The sequence below is a fragment of the Ambystoma mexicanum genome, chromosome 3p (assembly GCF_040938575.1).
Source record: "Ambystoma mexicanum isolate Mex_15411 chromosome 3p, UKY_AmexF1_1, whole genome shotgun sequence".
In the NCBI taxonomy this organism is placed as follows: Eukaryota; Metazoa; Chordata; class Amphibia; order Caudata; family Ambystomatidae; genus Ambystoma; species Ambystoma mexicanum.
In genome coordinates, this window is record NC_090925.1 from 934,805,199 (window position 1) to 934,832,752 (window position 27,554).

Sequence of the window (27,554 nt, forward strand, 5' to 3'; positions counted from 1 at the left end):
AAAGGTTGAGGACATTCCTGTGATATTCCATGGGAGTTCCTTGTTTAAGAAGCGATTTGTAAATGTCCGGGGGCAGGGGTCCTCAGGAGATCCTGAGTTATTGCTTTGATTCACCAGTTTGACGAAGGTCTCCACTGATATTTCGGGAAAGCTTTGTAGTTTGTTTGGATGTTCCTCCTGAGGGTAGGTGGGATCATAGTACGATTGGCCGGTCTGCTTTGTATGGTTTGTTGGATGCTGGTGATTTTGTTTTTGAAGTGATCTGCAAGGTCATTGCATAGTTTCGTAGAGGGAGTTGGTGTGTTGTTGCAGCCCCGGTGGTTTTTTATTTCATTTATGATTTTGAAGAGTTTTTTTTGGTGTTTGGTGCTTCAAAGATTCAGTTGTCGTAGTGTTTTCTTTTTGCTTTTTGTATTTTGTTTTTGTATGCGCCGTTATGTTGCAGGAATTTCAGCCTATTTGCAGTGTTGTTTTTTTTCCTTCAATCTCGTTCTAGTCTTCGTTTTTTTCATTTCATGGTACCGAGTAGTGGGGTGAACCATTTTGCCATTGCTCTTTTATGAGGAGTGAAAGGTTTTTCTTTGGTGATGTTGTCTATCGTTGTTATAATCCAGGAGTGGTGCAGGACTACTTTTTTGTCCAGGTCTGCTTCTTCCATAAATGTTGGGTGCGGTTTGCTGAGCTCCAGGAGTTCGATTACAACTGAGTTTTTGACGGTTCTCTAGTTTCTTTTCATGGTTTTCGGTGGTTTGTCTAGTTGCCCGTTTACTGGAGTGATCATTTTGATTACGATGGGGGTGATGAGGTGGTCGCTCCAGAGTATTTGAATTGGGGGTGCCGTGGTAAGGAGTTGTTTGTTCACGAAGATTGTGTCAAGTGTATGCCCTGCCAAGTGGGTTGTTCCGTTTACTATTTGTTGTAGATTCATTGCTGCTAGTTGGTACTTCCTGGCTATAAAGTGAAGATTTTAAAATACCATTGGAATAGCTAAGGGCAACTAAGGGTAAAATGCTCAATTCTTGGCCTACTTAGGGGACCTATGATAAGGGGATATTGGAAAACTACATGACACAAGGGTTAAGAGTTAGAGAAGCGGTTAAACATCTTACAGTTATGGAAGATGTATGAAAAAGGCGGGAAGGCCCATAATGTTAAAGTCTCGGAGGAAGGGCCAAAAAAGGAGGGTACAGGAATTCCTTGCATATCTATCACCCGCAGAGGAATATACAGACCCTGAGTTCAAACCTTCATTTTCTCCAGCGGCCACTCCAGTGGTTGCGAGACGGGCACACGTAACGCCTCCATTAGCTCCAATTCCTAGAAAATGGGATATTGAGGAAAGTAGAAGGGTAACTCCTTTATGGTTAGGGCTGAAGAAAGGTTGAGAATTGAGAGCGGAAAGGGAATAACTCTGACTGCTAGGTTAGAGATTAAGGGTGGAAGAAAGGGAGCGAGTGAGGCCGGCAGCTAGAAGAGCAGATGAAGGGTTGAGAATGAGGAAGAAAGAGGAGATTATGCCATTTAGTGTTAGGATAGACGATAGGTTGTGAATGGCAGTAGAGGTAAAAGAGCAGGAAAAATGGAAGAAGCACTCAGGCTAGCGGAGGAAGAAGTAATGCTGTTACGGCGGCAGAGAAACGAAGAATGGGAAGAAGTGAATAGACAGGCAAAAGACAGAGGAAAGAAGGTGGAGGCAGGGGCAAGTTCTTGTTAGGTTGGATACATTGATTATCAAAGAGTTCAATGTGGACCTGCGGAATAGAAATATTGCCATGGGTACAGGGTTTGAGTAGGAAGAACGGGAGCCGGCACCCTATGGTAGTGCTGAGTATGCTTCCATGCCTGTAGAGGTGTCACAGGAAGTGATAACAGGAGCAGGAGACAAAGAGAAATGGCAATAGGATGTTGAGCATGGAGAGCAGGGTGTAGCAGTCCCACATCACACTCCAGTAGCAATGACAAAGAGTACTCCATGGGGTCTTAGGATGCCATGGTGCTCACATGGCCATAGTAAGTAGCAGGGGAGAGATGGGTGAAGCCCCAGGAAAAGCATGTGCAACTCAGTTTGTGTTGCTCCAGAAGGGCCTGAGAATGGCGTGTTATGGCCCGTGGTCACACATGGACCGGAACAATTTGATAAAGACACTCTCTTCACTCATTGCAGGGGCGGGGAAATGGATTTATGCATGAGAGAAACAGACTGCCAGTGTCATGTTGGCCATACGGGACATGGAAAGCTTATTTGCAGCTCTAATGGGGGAACGGTCAGATGAGCTTTGGAGGAGAGCAGGGTATCCGGGAGTTCAGCTGGATTCAAATGCTCATGATGGAGCCATTTTTTATAAATGCAGGGTGCAGGTATGGGCCCTACAGATTATGTATCCCAATAATCCAGATATAAATTCTATTTTAGCTAAAACTATGAAGTTGGATGATGATCCTGCTGCACGCATCCAATGAATTCAGGAGATGTGGAGAGCAGAGACGGGAGAAGAGTGGGATGAGAATGTGGTGATTTTTTACTGCATGCTAAAGAAGGGACTCCTCAACGACGTCCAACACGATCTAGATAAAGAAGTAGGGATAGAGGCCAAGAGTTGGTGGGAAATTCAGGCCCATATTGTGCATTATTGTAAAAGGAGGCAAGAAAAGGAAAAGGAGAGTATAGAACAGGCACAAAAGGCAGTGGCCAAGCTTGTTCAGGAAAAGCTAGAGAAAATTTGTTTGGAAGGAGCAGTAATTACCAGTTGCATGGAGAGACAGCAGGAGCAATTGGGACAACAGAGACATGGTGAATCAGGTATTACACAGGGTTGTATGGACGGATATGCCCTTGGTCCAAGGCAAATAAGAGTGTTTCCAAGGAGATGCAGAGGATTTTCACAGGAAAGTGGGTCCTTTTGCAGGTTCAGTGGAATGGGGCCCTGATTTAATGGGCCAGTGTTGGTCATGCAGAAAGACTGCATGCGTGTCATGAGATTGTCGAGACAGGTTACTGTATTTTAACATGGGAGCTCAGCAGATGCAATCCTCAACGCTGCCAAATGCCCCAGGCTCTGTGCAATCGCAGCAGGTATGGGTTTAACAGAACACATCGACTAGGGCTCCACAGACCTATGGAATCCCACCAACCATGCCAGCACAGGCACTGGTACAGACATGGAAGAAAAATATTTTACCCCAAGGAACGGTAACTCATTACACTGGAGCAAGTGTTTTTGGAAGGAATCCTTTTTCGCTTCCAGGTGCGAATATGTACCAGGAGTGACACAGCCCATAGGGATCTCTGATGTGTCCAGTCCTGTCCATTACCACAGATCTGGAAGAGGAACCCCTGATAGGTGTGCAGGTAGGTGACCAAACATTTTCATTCATGGTCGATACAGGGGCAACACAATCTTGCATTAAGGAAGGTGAGTTCCCCTTGTCAGGCAAAACTTTGTATTATTATTATTATTATTATTATTATTATCATCATTATTATTATTATTATTATTATTATTATTAATACGATGGACACACAGGGATTCACTGGGGCTATCGTGTCAGTTCCTTATACTGAAGATCTGCGTATCAAGGTAGGTACAGAAAATGTATCTGCTCCTTGTTGTACTACACAGATACCCCGGTGAATCTCTTGGGCCGAGATCTCTTGAGTAAGCTTCAAATGTTGATTGATTTCATGGAGGAAGGTATAGTATGCTCTATTCCAGATTTGTATCCGGTAAGAGGAGCAATGCATTTGCATGCATACTGTAGTCATAACGGGGTAGGGGGTACCTGTTCATTCAATTTTGTTTCTTTATGGCACAATGGTTTTGTTGAGTTGGGTTCCAGAAATTAGAGATCAGACATGGCGGGGACCAATTGAGCTTTTATTTTTGGCCTGCTGTGCAGCAGGAGGTAACACCAGGCACCATTTTTACGATTCTCCTAGAGGCAGTAATGATCAAGAAGAACAGGGTGGTTTTCTCAGGCAATGATGAGGAAGGCGGAGAGTGGTGCACAATTTTGTGCATCGATCCAACCTTATCGCTAAGGGACGTGTCCGACAAGTAATTCTTCGAAGACTCTGAAGACACAGGAGATGTTTTTTGAGATTGGGGCACCTTACCAGATAGCAATCGAGCAAAGGGAAGTACTGCAGACCATGCTCATCATTAGAAATGCATCAACACATTGGAAGGAGGATTTGGAAAAAGTGCTGGATCATTTATGGACCAACAATCCTCATGATGTGGGCCTGCTAAAAAGTGTTGGAGCAGTGCAGATACATTTTAAACGTGGTGCGATAAAACGATGGGTTAAGCATTACCCCATGTTTAGAGAGGTGGATGAAGAGATTTACGAGACCATTATGGCGTTATTGAAGCCAGGCATAATACAACCTTCTGTGTCCCCACATAATACGGCCATCTACCCTGTGAAGAAAGCAAAGGGGTCCAGTTGGAGGATGGTCCAAGATTTGCGCCCCCTCCAATAATATTGTTGAGCTGGAATTTCCGGTGACACTGAATTCTTCTACCATTCTCTGTATTATCCCTTCTGGGTTGACCCCCTTCACGGTGATTGATTTGAAGAGTGCATTTTTCTCAATCCCCTTACACCCCGATTCGCAGTACCTCACAGCATTTATGTATCTTGAACAGAGATTTGCACACACAGGGTTGGCCCAGGGGAACTGTAAATCTCTGAGAGTTTTCAACAAGGTGGTTCAGATGGTTTTGGGGAATTTACATGTGTCCAGTACAATAATCCAGTACGTGGATGATTTGCTAGCTTGTAGCACATAGAAGAGCAGTGTCGAGGAGATTCAATAACACTCCTCACCCTGCTTGCGGAGAAGAGGTACAAAGTGGACAAAGCAAAATTGCAGTACTGCCAGACAGAGGTAGTATATTTGGGGCAAGTGAAAGCACCCACCGGAAGGAAGGTAATGCCAGAGAGAGCCACTGCAGTTCGGAATACACCTCTGCCAGTCAGAGTAAAACAAATGCAGCAGTTTTGGGGACTCTGTAACTATTAAAGATCATGAATCTTTGGCTACTCCAGTTACGTGAGGCCCTTACTGCAGGGACTTACCGAAGCACAGAAGGTGAAGGGTCCGATATAATGGCCTGAAGAAATGGTGACTTGCTTCTGGAAACTGAAGCTCACGATCAACAATGCTCTGGTCTTGGCGACCCTGCATTACAAGAAACCATTTTATTTGCTTTCTCACTTGAACAGGCAGGTGATGACAGCAGTCCTGATCCAGCAAATATTGAAGGGCCATAAACATTTAGCTTACTATAGGGGACTCCTAGACCCAGTGATGCAGAAACAGTTACCTTGTGAGTAAGCTTTAGCCGGAGCGGCTTTTGCAATTCTAAACTCTTCAACCATTACCATGGTGACATTGTACGTGGAACATGCAGGCTTTGCGTTCTTAGCAAAATCCAAGTCGACTTTGATGTCCCAAAGGGTCTCAGGGTATGAGGTGATTTCATCAAATGCATCTACACATCCCCTACGGTGTCACCTAGTCAATCCTGCAACATTGTTAGCTGAGCCAGTGAAACCTGGTGACATTGTCCATGATTGTGCAACCTATGAGGGAGAAGAGGAAGAGAGGGCAAGTGTTAAGGACGATGCTTTAAAGTAGGGTTAGGTACTCTTTGTTGATAAGTCCTCGACCATCAATCGGGAAACTGGTGAGAGGCAAAAAGGCGCAGCCGTTGTGGGCCTTGTGGATGGGGAATACCAGGTCAGAGTGAAGAAACGGTTGCCTTCACATTACTCTGCGCAAGCGGCAGAACTAGTGGCACTTATAGAGGCCCTAGAAATTAGTAAGGGGAAGGTGGTCACTATTTATTCTGACTCTGTGTATGTAACCTCTACTGTGCATTCAGGGCTATCAATGTGGCAGAGAAGAGGGTTTAGAAGATTTAACAGGACCCCTGTCCAGCAAGCTTGCACTGCTATCCAGATTAATTGAAGCGTTAACCCTGTCCACAGAGGTAGGGATTGTAAAATGTGCTATGCATACTAATCTTGCTAACTCCATAACACTTGGAAATAATGCTGCAGACAGGGCAGCGAAGGAAGCAGAACATCTGCCATTTACAGATTCCTAGAAAATGTAAACCATGTCACATGTGAGAAACCCAAGGGTATCCTCACACATACTCCCCTTGGATACTGTTCTCAGGTGGCCAGGGAAAGGCCATTGCTTTTGGATCCTGACCCTGGGGGTGGAGAAGCAAGGGAGCATCTCCTGGGTGGAGGGTCCTTGGGGATTGGGGAGAAGATATCCACAGGTGAGACATGGTATCCCCATTTCCCTATTGAAGACCAGCCTAACCCTCCCCTGGTCTTTATGGGCAATTGTAACACCTTTCCCCACATTTTCCATCATTTAACAGACTCTAGTAATGTAATCTCACCACTTTGGTATTGAGAAGAGGAAGGGGCCTGCAGAGTATTGTAAAGATCAGGCATGTCCCTTTAATTATGGTCAGGCAATTGGACTAAGTGACCACCACCTGTGGCCACGTAGAAAGCCCAACGGATATACAAATACAGGCTTTTCAGGTCACAGGGGCTGCACGGAAGGCTGGAACATGGAGCCAGCTAGGGCTGAAAGCTGGCAAGCCGGAGAGACAGGAGCTGGACATGTTCGTGTGGGAAGTCGTGTCAGACGAGGATCAGAGACGCCAGGGCCGAGGCAGGCTTAGAGAAGGTTGGAAAGGTCTTTGCAGCCTTCATGTCAGGTGCAAGCAGGAGCTGTGGAGTGCAGAACTCTGGTCATCACAATCCAGAGAGAGAGTGAGCATCACTCTCCAAAAATGCAGCGAGAGAGAAGCGGAGGCCATGGAAGCAGGAAAGGCACTGCAGGAACGGGAACTGAGCTGCCATCTGAAGCCGGTGAGTGCAGATCAGAAACACTCATACCGAGGCACTCCGAAAAACTGCCAATAAGCGGCTCTTGAATGTCGAACATTGTGGAAATCATCATAAGTAATTTTGAATGCTGAAGCAAGTACATATAAGCCTGAAAGGAATTGAAGATAGTTTGAAGAGTAAAACAGATTGTTTTTTAATACCGAACGAACGGAAAGCATTATTGAATACCGTACAGAATTAAAGCAACATGAAAGTATTATTGAATTAGCATTTCTAAATGCTGCAAAGAGATGAAGCAAGTATTGAGAATGTTTTTAATGAAACAAGAGCAACTTGGTGCAAGTGGTGAATACCACAGAGCAAGTTGATTGAAATACAAGTGTTGGCAAAGCAAATGAAATCCCAAGAAGGGTGTGAAAAGAGAAACAAGTATTGACACAAGCCAAGTGATCAAGGAACTAGCGGTTAAATGAAAACCTGTATTGGGAAGGACCAGAGAAGTTCCACAGCATAACCAAGTGAATGGTGATCAAGCTAAACATGATCAAGTGTTGGAAGAGGATAATTGTGATTCAAGAAGTACTTTTCACTGCCAAGGGAAATCAGTGGACAATTATTGCAAAAGCTGATGAAAGGGGGTATCAGTTGTGTGACCTGTGATGGGTGGACCGAGTGGTCTGTTATTTGCACCTAGACTGAGTGCCCTGCATGAAAAGTAAGTGAAAGTATGTGACTATGCAGAAGGAGCAAGCCAATGAAAAGGTTGACAACTTGTTTTAGCAAATGTGCATTGCTGAACCAGAGAAATCACCCTTAGTAAGAGGATTGGGGAGCACCCCAATCCTTTGAGAACTGTTAAGTATGAACTGTGAACTTTCTGTCTTGAACTTGGGAAAGGGAATTCCAAAACTTTGTGGAACCCAAAGGGTTTTGTAGAACTGTTTTGAACTTGGAAATGGGAGCTAAAAAGTAAGCCAGGAGCTGAAAGAAGCTCAGAACTTAGTTTTGAACATTATTTCTGACATCCCTACACATTGTTTAGCTTTAGTTGTGAGGGCAAGCATATGTTTTGGACACAGACAGACTTTTAAGTCAAACTCTTTGATTCAGACTGTCTTTAGTTTTTTTAGGTAAAAAAATCCCACCTTAGCTTAGGGCAGGTTAGGCCTTCATCCATGCTGACATTTAAATTCAATAGTTTGTTTGAACTTTTAATCTGTTGTCTGTGTCTTGCTTCATAATGCATTCACACCTAGCAGGTACAGTTGCCAGCTCTGTGCATGGCAGTCCTGGCGCTTCAGATCATAGAAATGAAAGAAAAAGCACCTAAGGAGGAACAGGAGCTTTGGGCAGAGAGAGGATATGCCTCTCACCAACGGATATGCTGTGGAGACAGGAGCTGACAGGGAAGGTAGTAATGCCTGTAGAACTGTTTCTTGTGGCTCTAGAGCAACTTTATTTCCTATCCCACACTTCTCGACAACAAATTGCCGTAGAGCTCTAGGAGGAATGGTTTATACTGAACCTCCAGGGACAGGTAAATAGATTTATAGGAAACTGCGTAGTTTGTAAGGAATTCAATCCTGGAAACACCATGAGGTCCGAAGGGGAATTTTGCTGAGGTCCTCTAGGCAATTTTGGGAGTTCCATAAAGACTTTGTTGATATGCACATTAAATATAATAACTGCTGGTATCTTATGTGATCGTTGTGTCCATTCGTTTGTGGCTTGGGGTTGGTCCCTGCATACACCCTGATTCTAAGTGTGCAGAAGAATTTCTGGTGAGAGAGGTATTTCCATGGTGGGGAATTTGTGATGTCTTGAAATCCAACAATGGAACCCACTTTTTGAATGTCTTGTTCTTAGAAATTACTTCTCTCCTGGGAATCAAATGAAGGTTGTGTTCAGTGTACCACCCACAGGCCAACCGAATCATGGAATGTATAAATGGGGTTCTCAAGGTCCAAATGTGTAATTAATTAAAGAAATCATGTCTGCATTGGCTGCCATTGCTGCTATTTTATTTGAGGAATCAGCCAGGGAAAGAACACCACCTCAGTCCTCATGAGATCATGACAGAGTGTAGATTAAACACACCACTCTCACCTGCACGCACTGCATCAGATGCACATAAGACTGCAGAGGTCCTAGCTGAGGAGTGTAAGGAGTACCTTACGGCTTTAACGAAAAAAGTGTCAAGATTATATGTCCGCAAGTTGTGTCTTCTCACCAACAGTCTACAGGATGAATCAGCAAGGAAACTGACGATCAGCACAAGCAACTACTACTCCCTGGAGACTGGATTTACATCTGTACCTTTGTACGCTGCTGGAATTAGCAGCGTTTCCATGGCCTGCACCGTGTGATTTACGTGACTCCGACTGCTGTGAAGGGAGGGGCAACAAGAGCTGGGTGCACATCAATGATATACAAAGAGATACCGGTACCCGTCCACCGGAACAGCAGCAGGCTCAAAGTTAAGTATGCCCTAAGGATTCGCAGTTCATTCCAGTGGAAAAGTGGGGTGCGGATAGAAATCCAGGAGTTAAATGTCCTTGTTTTAAAAAAATGAAGAAAACTTTGAATTTATAATGTATATGAGAATATTGTTTACCTGTTATTTGTGTTTCTTGTGTCATCATGTTCAGAGATGGCAAGCAATGTGGATATGAATGGTTTAAATGTATCCACATGAAGTTTGAGGACATATTATTGAGACCAAAAAGGAATATTCATGTTGATTTCCTGAATAATGAGGATAATGAAAATGTAGACACAATAGTAGATGCACATGGGTTTGCAGCAGATAATGTATGGTACAGCCACATGGGGAGGGTTGGGAGAGAGTGATATGTAGGATTTTGCAACATCTGCTCTCTCACCCCCATGCATCTGGTGTCCTGAAGGTGTTTATCTCGAATCAAATAGAGTTAGCTGAGGCACTGTGTCTAGTGCATTTAGATTTGTGCAGGGTCCGAGGGTAGTTCAAATGGCAATCAGTCACAGCATCCATTTTAAGTGTTGACGAAGAATGTTCAGCTACAAACTGCATAGAGCAGAAGAATGTTCAGTGTATGAAAAGAGTCAAATTGAGTTTAAAAGGGGCTATTAGCATCAATAACCGATGGGGAGAAGAGTTGCAGAGCAAGATAAATGAGGTGATTCTCAGAAGAAGGGAGGCACGGGTAAACCAAGAATGTGGAAATGTGTGGCAAAGATATTTACAACATCTGACATGGCTCAAGGAGCCAGAAAAACCTGTTAAGATACAGACACTTGCCAATTTTTCTCTGTGTTTTAACGGCGATGGCACGGTGACTGTTGGCACAAATGGGAACTGCAGCCGCAGGCTTCACATCGCTGACATGGCTGGAGATCCTGCTGCTCTTCTGAACATTTTTTGGACTTGCAAATCGTATGCCTACAGGCAGTTGCCTCCAGCCTGGTGAGGTGTGTGCAGTTTCATCACGTTACTTGTGCCTGTCCTTGTCATTCCGGAGGAACATTTAATCCTGGCCTTCCTGATGCTCAAAATCACATCTGTGCCCCCTTTGTCCCTGGTGCCCCATTACATCCCCTGTATCACCACACATGGACATACCAATGACTCTGTCCGACCACGGAAAGGAGGGACTAGTGTGACTGACCAAGCTGTTCAATTACATCTCAGCAGCATCAGCAAAAGCTTTAAGGAATATTCCAGAACAATACCGGCTGTTTAGTCGCACCAAGACCTTCTTCTCATCCCTCCTGGCACCTGGCGTCCAAGTTGCAGCAAATGCCAAGTGGCTCCAGGTGACCCGGTATGAACGGCTGCTGTTTGTCATTTCTTATGAATCAGCGTTTAGTGCCATCAAGGAAGAACAATGATTCGGTGAATGCATCCCTGACTCAGACTGTTGCCGCCTTCCATAAACTCAGACTGATTATGGAGAATGAGGTAGGAATCACAAATAACCTTTGGTTGGGCTCTCTTTTTTCTTGGATGATGTCTGGGATGAGCCGAGCTGTGAGAATCCTAGTAAATATTTTTTTATTTTTTCTTATTATCTTTTGTTCCTGTCAAATGCTCTTATAATGTTGTTCTGCCCTGGTACCGAAAGCAGCTGCCATGATGACTGCGACCCTGTCCAAAGCTAGAACCACTACTATTTCATATCACATTGGTACTCAGACTGTAGCTGTTTTGTTTCCTCCACCAAGTTGGATGCTTGTATGGAGCAGCGCGTAGATTGCAGAAATGGTGGGGGGATGAGTTGGGTTTTGTTCAACAGAGGAGTATTCCCATCTTGGGATTGATATGAGAGATGATTGTAGGGTAGTTCCCAAAGAGGATGGTTTTAAAGAACAGGAATATAATTTATTAGTTAAAGTATTAACTAAGTGGGGAATATTGTGATGGTCAGGAAAGGTTCCAATGATGAAGAGTGGTTCATGTTGGGGGTGCCATATTTGTCAGTGGGGATGCAGCAAAATGTGCGTGAGGTTGCAATTTTATATATGTATCCAGTATAGTTAAACGTGAATGGGATGTGTTACTTTTAAGTGTTATGTGTTCAAGTTGATACATATTAGATTTGCTTGTGCGAAGAAAGATACATGTCAAAATCACCAAATGAAATATAAACACGATCCCAATATGGTGTTCTATGTAGGGCCTAGAAGCTGGGCAACAAGGAGTTTCATAATGTGCATTCAAGGAAGGGGATATAAATATAATTTATAAATATGTATAAATATATATTTAGTGTGCTTTTTTATAAATGGATTAAGCTTGGCAGTCAGAGTTTCGCAAGGAGAATTCGAAGTGACTTTGAGAATCTGGTTCTACAGAGTTTCAGAGGCCAGGGGAAGGGTAAATGAGTAACTACGAGCTTAGCAGATGGTCAGCTCAGCTAACAAACCGGCAAGGGTTTATGGCCTGATAGTTTCGCAGAAAGCAGATGTAATCTCTTAAGGGCATGATAGCTTTCAGAGGGGTCCGGGCATTTGCTTTGACCAACAATAAACATGGAGTGAAGTAAAACTCGAGACTAGAGTGATCAATACTCAGGGGTATTGATTGTTTTTCAGGATGTGCCATGCGTGCTGAAATGGTAGTCATTAGATTCGAATTTTCAATGACGCCAGTAAGCAGTGGTGGGCGAGATGGCTATCAACAGTTCAAAGGGAACCTGTCTTTTCTGCTCTCTCTCATGACGTTTGAAGTATCCATGCAAACCATGTGCAAATTACATTTAAGATTAAGAAGTCTTAGACCAGCTGGGACTTGTAATGAATTATGTTTGTATGTGAATGTTTAAACTGTGTGATGATGTCATGACCTACCACAAACGAATCCTAAAAAGAAATGTGTTCTTGTTACACTTCAGGCTTCCTCACGGGCCTCCTTGCAGGGTACGACTTCTTTAGAAGCTTCTCTATGGACCAGATACAGGCTACCATGGCATCTGTACAAACTTCGACGGACGTGGAAGACGTACGGCAAGACACGCCCCTCTTACGACTATAAAACCACCGTCTTCCAAGGGGCTCGTTGCTGCTAATTAGCGTTATCAGCTACTCGCGGTTTTGTCCGATTCCTCTTCGTGTCTTCCTACACACGATTCTGCATCTGAACTCCTGGTGTTGACCTTTTGCCTGACTACTGGATTGCCTCGTCTCCTCCCTTATTCCTGTCGTGCTCGTCTGGTTGTTTTGACTCGGAACGTTACTGGATCCGGCTCCCTTCTGCAGCACTTCATTCCTGGTTGCCGCCTCTGCACTCGGAACCAAATTACTGTCTACTACCAGGATCTCATCTACAGCTACTCGGGATACATGTGTGCTCAGGTACAGACTTAATTGGCTATCCCCATTTCCGCAACTGTTTATCTCCACAACTTGTCTGGATATTAGTCTTCTGTTGGATTCTGGGACATTGAGTGACTTTCATGTGAGATTGCCCTCAAGTGCATATAAACGCTCTCCTGAAAACCGCACCAACCCGGCACTAGTGCGACCCTCGTGCCGTCCGGGGCTACTTCCCTATACTAACATCCCTGTTTGTTATTTTCTCCTGTCGTTGTCTTCTGTTCCAGGATCCCTTTCCTCATTATATCCTTATTCAGGTTAGTTGTTATCGATTCTATATATAGTTGGGACCGATATTGAATTAGACCATTTCCACTCATTTTGTGTTATTCCTTGTAGATCCACCCCGGGGAAGCTCCACTCCAATATCTATCTAGGTAGTTGTCCATTTAATTCAACTGTTCTAAACACTTGCATTAACCTCAACCCCGACTAATATCTTTGTATTCCTTTGCAGCATTGGTATTGGCGGTGTGTGTTCTCCCCGCTCTTTTATTCAATTGACACATCTGTCTGTCCCAACTGAAACAGCAGAGAGGTACATTGTGGAAAAGAGCCCCTCTTTGAGGAAGCCTGAGTCTTGTACTCAGGGGAGCTGGGATGGAAGGCTGAATATCGATTCTTGACCCACCATCATCTCCAAGGTCACTTCTCTGCATCTTCGGCCTATTTCAGAGTGGTGAGTAACAGAATTAGCAGCCATAGAAATGTCCACGGAGGCCAGTGATGCTTTAAATCAAATCGTGCAAATGGTCACGGATTTACGTACCGACTTGACCAATGCACAAGAGGGACTGCGCCAACGTATGGATGCCATTCAGGCTTTGGTTACCACACCAGCGCCACAGATGACCGGTGCTGGTGCTACAGCATCAGGTTCAGGGTTTCCACCTCCACAGCAGGAATCAAACCCAATCATGCTTACAACCCAGTTCCCCCTAGCTCCTCCTGAACGCTTCCTAGGCGACCCTAAACAATAGCGAACATTCATTAATCAACGCAAACTGCATTTTTTGTGTCGGCCCGCTTCATGTCCCACCTCTACAACTAAAGCGGCTTTTGTTTTGTCTCATTTAGGAGGCACTGCAGCCGCATGGGCTAACCCATTGTTGGAATCCAATAGACATGTTCTTTACAACTGTGATGCCCTTCTTGCTATGATGAGTAAAGTTTTTGATACTCGTTATACTATTCAAGCTACTGACCTGGAACTCTTAAAGCATCGACAAGGGAACAATTCTTTATTGGTCTATTTGACCCGGTTCAATCAATTGGCAGCAGAAACTGACTGGCCTGAGGAAAAGAAGACAGCCGTCTTCTATCAAGGTCTCTCAGAGGAATTAAAGGACATCCTCTCCACTGTTCCTGTAGTCCCCACGGCATTCGGGGAACTGCTAGATTTAGTCCTTCAGATTGATGCTCGTAAATCTGAAAGACGTGGCAAAAAGAAACCGTGCTGAACAAAGCTGGTTTCTCCTACTATGCATATTGGAGCTGTCTCTAAAAATGTTGTCTCTGTGATACCTTCTCAATATGCAGATTACACAGATGTTTTTGACAAAGGGATGGCGGAGACTCTACCCCCACATAGAGCCTATGATTGCCCAATAGACCTAATACCGGGGGTAAAGATACCATCCGGCAGAGTGTACTCCCTCACTCTCAAAGAAGATGAAGTCCTTAAAGATTACATAGACAAGGCCTTGGCCATGGGATTCATTCGTCCTTCTAAATCACCAATTTCATCACCACTTTTCTTTGTTCCTAAGAAGGAAGGGGATCTACGTCCCTGTATTGATTATCGTGCTTTGAATGCAGCAACCATAAAAAAATAGTACCCTCTTCCTCTGATATCTGTCCTCCTTGATCAATTGGGTTCTTCCAAAATATTTACTAAGCTTGATCTCAGAGGTGCTTACAATCTTGTCCGCATGGGAGAGGGGGACGAATGGAAGACCGCATTCAAAACACGTTACGGTCTATTTGAGTATCTTGTCATGCCCTTTGGGTTATGTAATGCCCCGGCCACCTTTCAGGCATTCATGAACGATCTGTTTTATGACATTCTTGATCAATTTCTTGTTGTCTACCTGGATGACATTTTGATTTACTCACAAAACCTGGAAGACCATGAAAAACATGTCAAAACAGTACTCCAACGCCTGAGAGAACATAGATTGTTTGTAAAAGCCAAAAAGTGCATATTTCATGCCTCAGTGGTGGACTTTTTGAGATATGATCTTACTAACAATGGAGTGCGCATGAGTCAGTCTAAAATTAGTGCAATCCTGGAATGGCCTGTGCCCAAATCAGTCAAATCTTTACAATCATTCCTGGGATTTGCAAACTTTTATAGACGCTTCATCAATGGATTTTCTGAAATCTCTGCACCTCCTACTTCGCTGACAAGTGCCAAGGTGCCATTTGTATGGTCTTCAGAAGCTCAGAAAGCTTTTGACCAATTAAAATCAGCCTTCACTTCTGCCCCTGTCTTCAAACATCCTGATCCCGAGCTTCCTTTTTTTTGTTGAAGCCGATGCATCAGGGTATGCTCTTGGGGCGGTGTTGTCTGAAACCTGTCCTCATTCGGGAGAGATTCATCCTGTTGCCTACTTCTCTCGTAAATTGACAGCTTACGAAAGAAATTATTCCATCACAGAACGCGAACTTCTAGCCATCAGAGGCGCATTCTTGGAATGGAGACATCACCTTCTGGGGGCCAAACACCTTGTAACAGTGTACTCGGATCACCGCAGTCTGTTAGCCTTCAAATCTATGAAATGTCTTACAGCTAGACAGGCGCGGTGGCATTTGCTCTTTTCACAATATCAATTTGTTATCACGTACCGTCCTGCTAAAGCTCAAGTTTCGGCTGATACTCTCTCTCGCTTACATGCGGATGGCCCATCTCAACAGATCGAAGCACTTCCTCTTCTACCGAACAAAGTTGTTTGTGCTTGTTCGGTTCAGCCCTCTTTGCGTTCAATCATCCTTGATTGGGTCTCAACCCATCCAAAAGAGATCACTGGCCTCAACCTGGAAATAGTACAGGGCATGCCATTCATTCAAGGGCGCGTCTATATACCCCCAGGTCAAGCTAGAGATTTAGCGCTCCAGTGGTCTCACGATTCTTTGATTGCTGCACATCCGGGAAGTCAAACTCTTGAAGCCTTACGGCGTTGGGCTTGGTGGCCTTCCATGGTTCGTGATCTAAAAGACTACATTTTGACTTGTTCCATATACACCCAGTGTAAAACCTCTACAGCCAAACCAGTCGGTTTGTTACAACCTCTTTCTGTTCCGTACAAACCTTGGCAGATGCTGTCAATGGATTTCATTGTGGAACTTCCTGACGTTCAGGGTCATGACACCATTTGGGTAATCGTCGATTATTTCATGAAATATGCATTGTTCATACCTTGCTCTGGTTTGCCCGCGGCTCCAGAATTGGTGAGACTGTTCTTGACAAATGTGTTTTGTTTCTTCGGATTACCCTCGGTTATTGTTTCCGATCGTGGCACACAATTTACGTCACGATTCTGGAAGGCTCTTACAGCTTCTCTGGGTATTGAGGACAAGTACTCCTCGGCTTACCATCCTCAAACGGATGGGCAGACTGAGAGAAATAACACTACTATCGAACAGTATCTACGCTGTTTATGCCTTCAGTTCCAACAGTCTTGGTTTACTTCTCTGCCTTATGCAGAATTTGCATATAACAACTCTATGCATACATCAACTGGAGTTTCTCCCTTTTTTGCCCTGTATGGTGGTCATCCTAGGGCACTCCCACTTGATCCGGTGTTACCGGCCATTAATCCTGCACCTAGAGATTGCGTGAGAGCTCTCGATAAGATTCATCGGGATGTACGCTGTCATTTACTCCAAGCTCAAGATCGTGCCAAGAAGTATGCTGATGTGCATCGATCACCTGCTCCAGTCTATCGCAGTGGCATGAAGGTGTGGTTGTCGTCCCGTAATTTGCGAATTGCAGGCAAACGCTTGCTTCTGCCCAAATATGTGGGACCCTATGTCATTACTGATGTTATCAATCCTGTGGTGGTTAAGCTTTCTTTGCCGCGATCATGGCGCATACATCCGGTCTTTCACGTCTCCCTGATTAAGCTTTTCATCCAAGGGACCCGTCTGCCTACTCGTCCTTCGCCGATCTTGGTGGATGGTGAGGAGGAATATGAGGTCTTGCGTATCCTGGACTGCAGGGTGTCTACGGGTACGTTATTCTACCTCGTGGATTGGAAGGGGTATGGGCCTGAGGACCGTAATTGGGAGCCTCTCTCCAATTTGCATTGTCCGGATCTTCTGAGGAGTTTCCATTCCACCAAGGGGTTGCCGGAGTCTTTGAGGGAGGATGCTGTTACACTTGAGGCTTCCTCGCGGGCCTCCTTGCAGGGTACGACTTCTTTACAAGCTCCTCTATGGACCAGCTACAGGCTACCATGGCGTCTGTACAAACTTCGACGGACTCCGGGTCAGCTGACTCTTGTACGTGGAAGACGCCCGGCAAGACACGCCCCTCTTACAACTATAAAACCACTGTCTTCCAAGGGGCTTGTTGCTGCTAATTAGCGTTATCAGCTACTTGCGGTTTCGTCCGTTTCCTCTTCGTGTCTTCCTACACACGATTCCGCATCTGAACTCCTGGTGTTGACCTTTTGCCTGACTACTGGATTGCCTCGTCTCCTCCCTTATCCCTGTCGTGCTCGTCTGGTTGTTTTGACTCGGAACGTTACTGGATCCGGCTCCCTTCTGCGGCACTTCATTCCTGGTTGCCGCCTCTGCACTCGGAACCAAATTACTGTCTACTACCCAGATCTCATCTACAGCTACTCGGGATACATGTGTGCTCAAGTACAGACTTAATTGGCTATCCCCATTTCCGCAACTGTTTATCTCCACAACTTGTCTGGATATTAGTCTTCTGCTGGATTCTGGGATATTGAGTGACTTTCATGTGAGATTGCCCTCAAGTGCATATAAACGCTCTCCTGAAAACCACACCAACCCGGCACTAGTGCGACCCTCGTGCCGTCCGGGGCTACTTCCCTATACTAAGATCCCTGTTTGTTATTTTCTCCTGTCGTCTTCTGTTCCAGGATCCCTTTCCTCATTATATCCTTATTCAGGTTAGTTGTTATCGATTCTATATATAGTTGGGACCGATATTGAATTAGACCATTTCCACTCATTTTGTGTTACTCCTTGTAGATCCACCCCGGGGAAGCTCCACTCCAATATCTATCTAGGTAGTTGTCCATTTAATTCAACTGTTCTAAACACTTGCATTAACCTCAACCCCGTCTAATATCTTTGTATTCCTTTGCAGCATTGGTATTGGCGGTGTGTGTTCTCCCCGCTCTTTTATTCAACTGACACCTCTGTCTGTCCCAACTGAAACAGCAGAGAGGTACATTGTGGAAAAGAGGCCCTCTTTGAGGAAGCCTGAGTCTTGTACTCAGGGGAGCTGGGATGGAAGGCTGAATATCGATTCTTGTACCACCATCATCTCCAAGGTCACTTCTCTGCATCTTCGGCCTATTTCGGAGTGGTGAGTAACAGTTCTACACATGAGCCAAAGATGGTAGTTAAGATAATGAACGCCAGTGGGAATGGTAGGCAGATGGGACTTCTTTGTATAGGTTTTAACCAATCACGTATGGGGGAGGTTTTTAATAAAGTAGATGTCAGTGTTTTAACTGTTGTAAAAATGTATATAATGTGTCACCTTGTGTGGTTCTGGAAGACTTGGGTTCATTTGACTCCATAGGGTCATCTAGCTCCTTCCTGGCTGTTTGTACAATAACTGTAAAACTCAGATGCTCTGTGTTCATTTGTATGAAATATGCACATACATTCTGCGCATTCTTCATATATAGATACATTTCAAACATTATTATCTCAACATTGACCATGTTTTCAAAACGTTTTCAAAAAAAAATTCACTGCACCAATTCCAGATGAAATCTAGGCACCTTCAAAAATTGTAAAAATTGAAGCAGCCAATTTTGAGATATTTGGGACGAAAAATATATTTGTTTCCAATGGAAAAAATGATCAAAGAAAGCATTTTTTAAACTATGACACTGTTAATGTACAATTCTGAGATTTTGCATGCAGAAGCCCCTTCCTCGAAATATTACTGTGGAATATTTTCATGCAAGCATTTCAGTTATTGAGAAAAGTAATTTCCTGAAATGCCATAGATACTTCCTCTTAACCTTAACTATGCCTTGTGCTAGCCGGAAGGCATAATCTATATATAATCTTTAGTTACGAGAGAGTTAAGGTGAGCTGATTTATCACAACAAAACTCATACAATTCAGCGGGTGTGATGGCTCACCAGATTTGGAGAGTGTGTGCCTCCCTGCTTGCATATGTAGAACATAGCAGTGGTGCTGTCTGGGAGGACTTCCACTGTTTGGCCTGTTAGATGCAGTTGGAAAGCTTTGAGTACCGCTAGCAGTTCTAGAAGGTTGATCTGGTTTTGGGCTGTGATCTTGCATCAGTGTATTGTAGTCGTTGAGTGGCTGCGGCTCTTAAAAAAGATCTTCTGAGGAAAGACAAATGTGTGGCATACCTTGCACTAGCGTTTTTTATACCCGATCTGGTAGTCACCATCATGTAAAATATTCATGTGGCATTTTCCCTTAGGACGTCAAAGGTTTTTACTTAATTACGACAAAATCCAAACCGTGTTTTTGTTAACTAAGTTCTACCATGGTACAGTGAATATGTAAGTAAGCACTATTCCAAATTCCCTGAGGAATGCTGATTCTAAATCCCTGCAGAAACATGAGGGAGCTCGTTTTAAATATGATTGTTAATTGCTCGAAAGTGACCGCTTACATTTGCACTTCAGTGCAAACAGGCCCCATCTGGGAAATGTTCATTATTTGCACTGCAGAGTGCAATGGTGAAATGTAAAGAGACAGCAGAAGCCTCCTTGTACATCTCTTTTACACTCTGAAGTGCAAAATTAGTAAACACAGCCTTCCATGTACGCATGGCAGCAGGGTTTACCATTATTTCCTAGGTAATCTGCATTATTTTTTCTGGTCTAAAAAGCAGACTATTGCATAGGAAAATCATTGGTTTTATGGCAGCATGAAAATCTCATGCTGGCATGAAACCAAATTGTTTTTGAAGGCGGAGGGTAAAAGGGAGGTGGAAACATAACTTCCATTGAACCCCCATCCTCTGCCTTCAAAAACAATGAAAATGCCCAGGCGGGCGTGAACGGAGGCGTTAAGACAGGCGCAACAACATTGCACCTGTCTTTTGGACTTCCATTCACACATTGTAGAATTCCAAAATGAGCTCCAAAGTGTATTTCTACTGGTGTGCCAGACATTTTATAATGCCCTTAATTGGGAATACTTAGGGTCACTAATCCGTGTTTTTATCAACAGCTCCATCTACTAAGGCTACAAATTAACATGGGAAGGTTGAGAAAGGTAGAGCCTCTATATTTAACAGTATAGCACAAGCATTGGGGCTACTCATCAAACTTTGCAAGACTTCAATCCCCGAAAATACATGAAGAAAACAGGGCTTCACCACTCGCTACTGTACCTAGTTAGATCATTGCTGTTAAACAACACCAAATAGTTATTCCAGCATATGGTGTGACCAGACAATTTGTTCTTCCTACTGGATGAAGGATGAGAATAAACTTGTAACGAAAGTTAAAAGATATTTGACCCTTTAAGTGCCCTAAGGTTATTTCATGCATGCATGGCAAAATAGCCCTCTAACCACTCAGCACACAACAGATAACCTTCCATAATCTTCTTTAATGTAATAAAGGTTTTGGTTCCCAAAGTAAAACTATTAATTACTTGGCTCTCCCCTCCAGTGAGAACCTCTTCTTTGCACACATCACCAGTCCATCAGGGGTGCAATCTGTTTCATGTAATGACAGCAGTTTGCACGAGCACTAAAGTTAGTACAGTAACCGATTGGATTGCACTGATATGCCATCTTTTCCTAGTAGGGCTCTAAAACTTCAGGTTTCTTTGAGCATAAGCACAATATAGCAATAATAAGAAAATTCAGAAAACACGAAATTCAACTTCAACTACATTTAATAATGACAGTTCACAGTTCCAAAGTATTAATACATGGACCGCACAATAATCCATATATAAGGTACCTATTACTTGCATGTCATTACCTGTCCTCCAAAGGATGAATAAAGTCTTCTTCAAACCATTTTCCTGCTGGTCCCTCCGGAGGCTGGTATCTAATGTCTAACTCAACGTAGACCTAGAAAAGAGAAGGACAAGGATCAGAGTCTTGCATGTACAAATATTTTCATACAGTGATTTCTTTGTTTAATATCTTTGTATTAATATTACTGAACAAATTAAAACAGGATATAAATGGCAGTGGGATATGTAACGTGCATCACCATGAGATACAAAGTTAAGAACACATACTTACAATGCAATGTGAGAAGATATGTTAACAAGTTAACATAATAAGAGTTATACAGTATGAATAGAATAACTTATAAGTAAACCATTGATTGGCTAATAAACAAGGCTTGAGAAACATGAAGAAGATAGTATTTATACCACATCTAGTATGCATAATTATATCATACATCTGGAGTATATACTGCTTTAATTAATACATATAATGGACCAAGAGGGTAAAGACTAAATACAAAAGACAGGCAAAAGGTCACAAGGGTAAGTACAACAATTATTCAATTAATAATTGATTCAGATAAATGTGGAGGGGAAAGAGGCTCAGTCAGATGAACAAATATAACATCATATTTTATTATTTACCAAAAACATCATAATAGAATAAAAATGTTTTTACATTCACACAGTAACATCATAAAATACATATAAATGTATATCAGCATTGAAAAACATCTAGAAAAATATATCTAAAAGCAACCTATCAGATACTGCTGGATGTAATTCATATCCATCTATATTTCATAGGTGCTAGCACCTTCATATTTATTAGTATACACTGCTCATGAGGTCTGATATATTTCTGTGCTGCTCTTTCATGACCGAACTGCTGCAACACAGGCCTGGGAAGATGCTCGCCCTCCTTGCCTTAGCCAATCAATGCGCAGCTTCAATCTCTTACTCTAGAAAGTTGCAGCTTGGAACGTGTGTGTCTCTCTGTAGGAGTCTGGTTGATGTTTTCTGCTGAGGGGGCTGGGGGTTTTCATGCTTCTGGAATAGCTAACCAGAACTCAAGGCCTACATGTACTGTGTTTTCAGCTAATGCAAAGGGTTTTGATTATTCATTAACATGATGAATACTTCTACATTTCCTAACTAATGTTAAATAATGCTATATCTGTCTGAAAGCACACAGTTATGTTAATCTGTAAGGTGTATGCATTATGGCTTAGTGAAGCAGGGCTACTTTGGCATTATTGGGCCTCTGCAGAATAGCCTTCTTTATATGGCACCATTTGCTTCTATGTTGCGTGCCTTTTCATAGTGACTTTCGCAGCTTGTACTTTCGTGCACGTTTAGGACGTTCGATGGCGCCAATATTGCTGTACTCCCCAACACTAATATTGATTGGGGAGACCATTTCTTTGTATAGAGTAAGCCAGGCAGGGATATCATTATTTCCAATGGGTGAGAACAAGCCTGTTTCAATAGAAATGCACCATGATGGCACTCAAAATCCAGAAATGGGACCCCACGGCTTTCATAGTGAGCGCCTTGAGTTGCTGATCGAAATTGTCTTATTTTTTCCTGTACCCCACAAGAGGTTAACCAGCATTGAGTTGCTGGGTCTAAAAAAGGGGGCAAGAAGGGGAACTGGGAGCATTTTTAGATAATAAAGGACAATAGATGACAACATCATTTGGATGGTTTCCAAGCGTCCTCACCAGGACAATTATAGAGCTGACCAGGCAGATGTTAAATCTTTAAGCCTACCAAACAGAACATCCGTATTAAATGTAATGGTGCTACTAATCAATGAGGCAAATTGTAGTACAAGATATTTAAAAGAACTATCACACCATTTGAAACCAAATGAGTCTTTTTGGCGCTTAAGACAAAATGGGTTAAGGGGCAGGACCTCAGACTTATCCCTACTGACCTTGTAACCCTGACACTGAAGAAAAGAGATCCAACTTATTCAGTAAATTAGGAAGATGGGCTTTAGGATTTAGTATAAGTCATCAGTATAAGCAGCAATTATAGTCTCAATCCCTGGGATATATATATCATTTCTAATACCTTCCAATAAGGGTTCAAGACAAATGACATACAAAATAGGAGACAAGTGACAAGCCCTGATCATTGATAAAAAATAGAACTTCCGGAATCTGAATAAAAGAGTTTGACAAGGGATATGAAACCTTGAACACAGCCATCCCACTTTAGTTCATGGAAAAGATCATTCCAATCAGCTCTATAAAAAGCCTTGTCGGTCTCTAAAGCAATGGCAGCGCAACCATCTGTATCTTTTTTATCATTCTTAATAAGGTGAATAACATCAAGTAGTAGTCTAGCATTGGATGAGATATTTCTTCTTTTGATAACCCAACTTCATCAGAATTGACCAGCTTGGGAAGAAATGACTCAATTCTATTACAAAGAATCTTGCATTCAACGTTAATTAGGGATATTGGTCTATAATTCTTTGGATGATCAGCGTCTTTCTGAGACTTAGGAAAAAAATTAATAGTGCCTCAGCAAACATACCAGATGAAAATCCTTGGTTAGAAAAGTATGTGAAGAGTGCTTCCTGCTTAGAGGATAACATGATGAAGTGACTGAACAATTCAATGGATGAACCATTCGGACCTGGGGCCTTCCCTTTCCATAAGTCTTTAATGGCTTCAACAATTTCAAATATAGGGATCGTATTGTCCCGACCAAAAAGAAGATCTAAGTTTGAATAAGAGTTTCTGCTGATGTTATAAAAAAAAGGAGTTAAGATTAGATGGAGGGCAAACTATTTCAGGAGAGTAAAGATCACGCTAAAATTTGCGAAAGACCTACATAATTGCTCCAGTATCTGTGTCTGTAGCACCATTATATTTTTTTTGTGGGAGATGAAGGCTCTTTACTTTTTGGCTTTAAGATAAGAAGCAAGTGCTCTACTGCCTTTGTTAGAGGTTTGGTAGATCTTAGATTTACATTTTACAATGACACCTTAGGCTTCTTCAGTTAATTTCTTATTCATTTTAAAGCGTAAAGACAAAACCATATGACGCTCCTGTTCGGTTGAAGTTTGATAATTTTGTTTCTCAGAATTAGTGAGCTGAAAAAAACAATGCATCTAACTCGATTCTATGTGCTTTTTTCTGCCTACTCACATAAGAGATTACATGACCTCTTAAGGCTCCTTAAAAGCATCCTAATTATTAATGATGGAAGTGTCTTCATCATGATTATTACAAAATACTGCTGTTGGAATGTGAGAAATGATTGTTCATACTGCTTATCATGTAATAGGAAGTTATTGAATATCCATCTATTGGAATGCGAAGGTCAAAAGTAGTTATTACAGGAGCACAATCAGATATGACAATATGTGCAATTTTTGAGACAGTCATAGCCCAGGATAGGATTTTAGATACACAAATATAATCCAGGTGTAAAAGTGTGTCATGGGGCAGGGATTGAAAAGTAAAGTAAAAGTCAGTAATGGTGAGACAACTTCTTAGTGTGTACAAGTCTGAGCTCCGATAAACAGTGTGTAAACAAGATCTGGAGCTGTTAAAGACACAATTTGATCTCCTACACATGAAGGGGTCAATAATGTTATTAATTTCACCACAGACAATGAGATTAGTGAGATTAGATTGCAAAATAACCTGCTTGATGGCACCCCATCAGGAAATGTTGGCCAATAAATGTTCATGATGGATATAATATTGGAGCCTATTTTTAGTTTAACCCAAACCCACCTACCCTTATAGTCAGAGTGTGTATGAAGAATATTATGAGGCAAATTCTTGTTAGTTAATATTGTGACGCCTATCAGCTGGACTAGCAATAATATCCCAGACTCAAACGGTTTGGAGGTTCATAGATTCTAGCATGGATAAATGGGTTTCTTGGATACAAGCGGCTGAGGGGTTGAATTTTTTCAAGTGGGATATTATCTTATGTCTTTTGATTGGGTTATTGATACCCGTAATATTCCAAGACACACATTTAAAAACCATTAACAGGATTCAGAAATAGACAATGAATGGAATACATACATAAACAAGCAGAATATAAAAGTGGTGGCGGATTAATGAAGCATTTGAAAGAGTGACATTGATTTGCGGATGTTGTACCAAACAAAATGTGTACAACATATAAGAGGAGAACACAAAAGGAATGGGGGAGTTGTAAAATTTGACATAGTTATTAAACAGGATTAGAAAATAAAGAAATAAAGAGTGAGTAAGAACAGGGGATAGTTTAAAAGAGATGACAAGGATACAATAAAGTTTGTCAAGTTTACAAAAGGAGAGGAAAGAGAAATACTTAGGACTAGGTGGCACCAGAAGGACCATAATAAGGCCCAAGGAATAAGCAGGCACCCATCCGACACTGCCGTCTGTAATATTTCAGATTTACAGAGCTGTCTGAAATTCATAAAACACCCATAACACAATAAAAGGATAATGTAGGCAACCTAAGTAAACACTCAGCCGATTGTTACTGGAGTATTTGAAGGTAGCGACACATCCATACTTTCAGATTTTAGGGATCTGATGAAAGTTTTGAGGTCAGTAGGCTCATCAAAACAGAGGTTCTCCCATTAATGGGGACCTTGAATGAGCATGGCTGGTAGAGGACATATCTGACATTAAGTTGTTTCAGAGCCGGGTAATAGGATAGAAATTCCTTCCTGCGTTGAGCCGTTTTCTTAGTCACATCATGGGATATGTAAATTCTGCTGCCTTCCCACATAAGACCATCATTTTCCTTTGCTTTAGGAACAATGATGTTTAATTGAGTGTATTCCAAATTAAGAAGATCAATGTGTGCTGCGCTGAGCACGGTGCGGGAGGGCCGGCTTTTGGACCAATGCAGCATGCCGTTCAATATTAAGGACTACTTCTGGTGGAATAGGTTAATGTTAATGTTAAAGGATATTTGTACCGGGCACTATCACCACTGGAGTGGCCCCCTGGCGCTCTGGTGGCTCTGAAAAGGCGAAGGGGTGAGTAAGTGGGAATAAGTGGCAAAAGTGCAAGAGAGCAGTGATGTGCCTTTGGCAGCCTCAGCCCAGTTAACACCATTCGCTGGGCTTGGGGTGTTTTCCAGTCTGTAGAATTGTGTGCTGTTGTGCGAGTCTATGTGTGGTTTGTTTTGTTGTTGTGGTGTACTGAAGCTTGTGCGGTTTGTAGTGTTATAGGGTTGTGGTTGTGTTTGGTTAGAGTTTGAGTGGTGTATGCAGAGGGGTGAAATTGTTAGTGGGTTGGTTATTGGCATTGCTGTCTAGAAGTGATGTGCTGAATTTCCACGTTCTAGCTAAATGTGGCGCGTGAATATCTCTGCATTTCTATATAGATCCGGCACCGGCCGACATTCACAATTCCTACTATATATGACGCCCACCAATATTCACAACTGTGACCATATTCGGCCCTTGGCCACTTTTGAAAACCTGTCTATATGTGAGGCAAGCAAGTGTTCGCGATTCCATCAAAATATGGCCTCGATAGCATTCCCAATGCAGTCTGAACGTGGCATCGGTCAACTACTGTTACTCTATCGAGATGTGGCAGTGGTCGACATTCACAATCCTATCCAGTTGTTCACGCAGGCTAACGTTCACAATCCCATCCAAGTGCGGCACATGCCAACACCCACAGCTATGCCCAGGCGTGGCACCTACCACCATTCACAACTCCATCCGAGCCCAGCGGATTCCAACGTCCACAACTCTGTCCAAATGGGGCAACCGCTAACACTCACAATTCCATCCAAGTATGGCACTTGGTAGGGTTCATGGAGTGGGTGAGGTTGTTGGATGGAGTTGGGCAGGGATGCTAATTCTGTCCTCATGGGGTTGTTGCTTGTGTCCTATTCCACCTAGCGTCTTCTCTCCAGTTGTTGTAGGAGTTTCCCTTAGTCGGTTCTGGGTGCTGTCTGTGTCATCCTAAATTCCTCAACCTGTTTTTTGTGTTTCCTGTTTTATTGTTTAGTTGTTTCCATTTGATTCTGCAGCGTTGAAGAGACAGGCTTTTAGTAGTTTTCTGAATTGTAGGTGGTCTTTGGTATTTCTTTCGGGATGTTGTTCCAGGTTTTTGCGACCAGGTGGGAGAAAGAGGAGCCCCCTAGTTCTTTCTTGACGTTTGGTTTTGGTTCCAGGGGGATTTAATTGCTTGATCTGGGGAGTCTCGTTGGCTTGTAGATTATTTTCTTTTGTAGGAATTCAGCTGCCTGTCTGCTGATTGCTCTGTGTGTTATGCCCATTGTTTTGAAGGTGATGCAATGTTTGACTGGGAGTTTGACTGGGAGCCAAAGTGGTATTTTTAGTGCTGGAGTGATGTGGTGTCTTCCGGATAGTTTGAGGAGGAATCTGGCTGCTGCATTTTGGATGCGTTGTAGTTTCTTCAGGAGGTGTTCTGGCATCCTGAGGTAGAGGCAGTTTGCATAGTTGATTCTTGACATAATGAGGGTGACAATTGTGAGTGTTTTGTGGGTGAAGGAGAGGAAAGGTAAGAATCTTCTTGTGTGAAGGAGGAAGAAGCATTTCTTGATTATTGTGTTTATTTGGGGTTCTAAGGTTAGGTTGTTGTCCATCAGGACTCCCAGATTTTTTACTACCTTAGATGTTGTGAGCGTGGTTT

The 27,554-nt window shown here is 42.9% G+C and overlaps 1 protein-coding gene across 1 annotated transcript in view; it reads right to left on the reverse strand.

Annotated features, from left to right (window-relative positions):
• Positions 1–27,554, reverse strand: part of LOC138581135 (fer-1-like protein 4) — a 1,598,034-nt gene that overhangs the window by 1,325,259 nt on the left and 245,221 nt on the right. Inside the window, exon 5 of the mRNA XM_069652231.1 lies at positions 20,931–21,022. Coding sequence (XP_069508332.1) covers positions 20,931–21,022 — 92 coding nt within the window. The remainder of the gene's footprint in view (positions 1–20,930; positions 21,023–27,554) is intronic.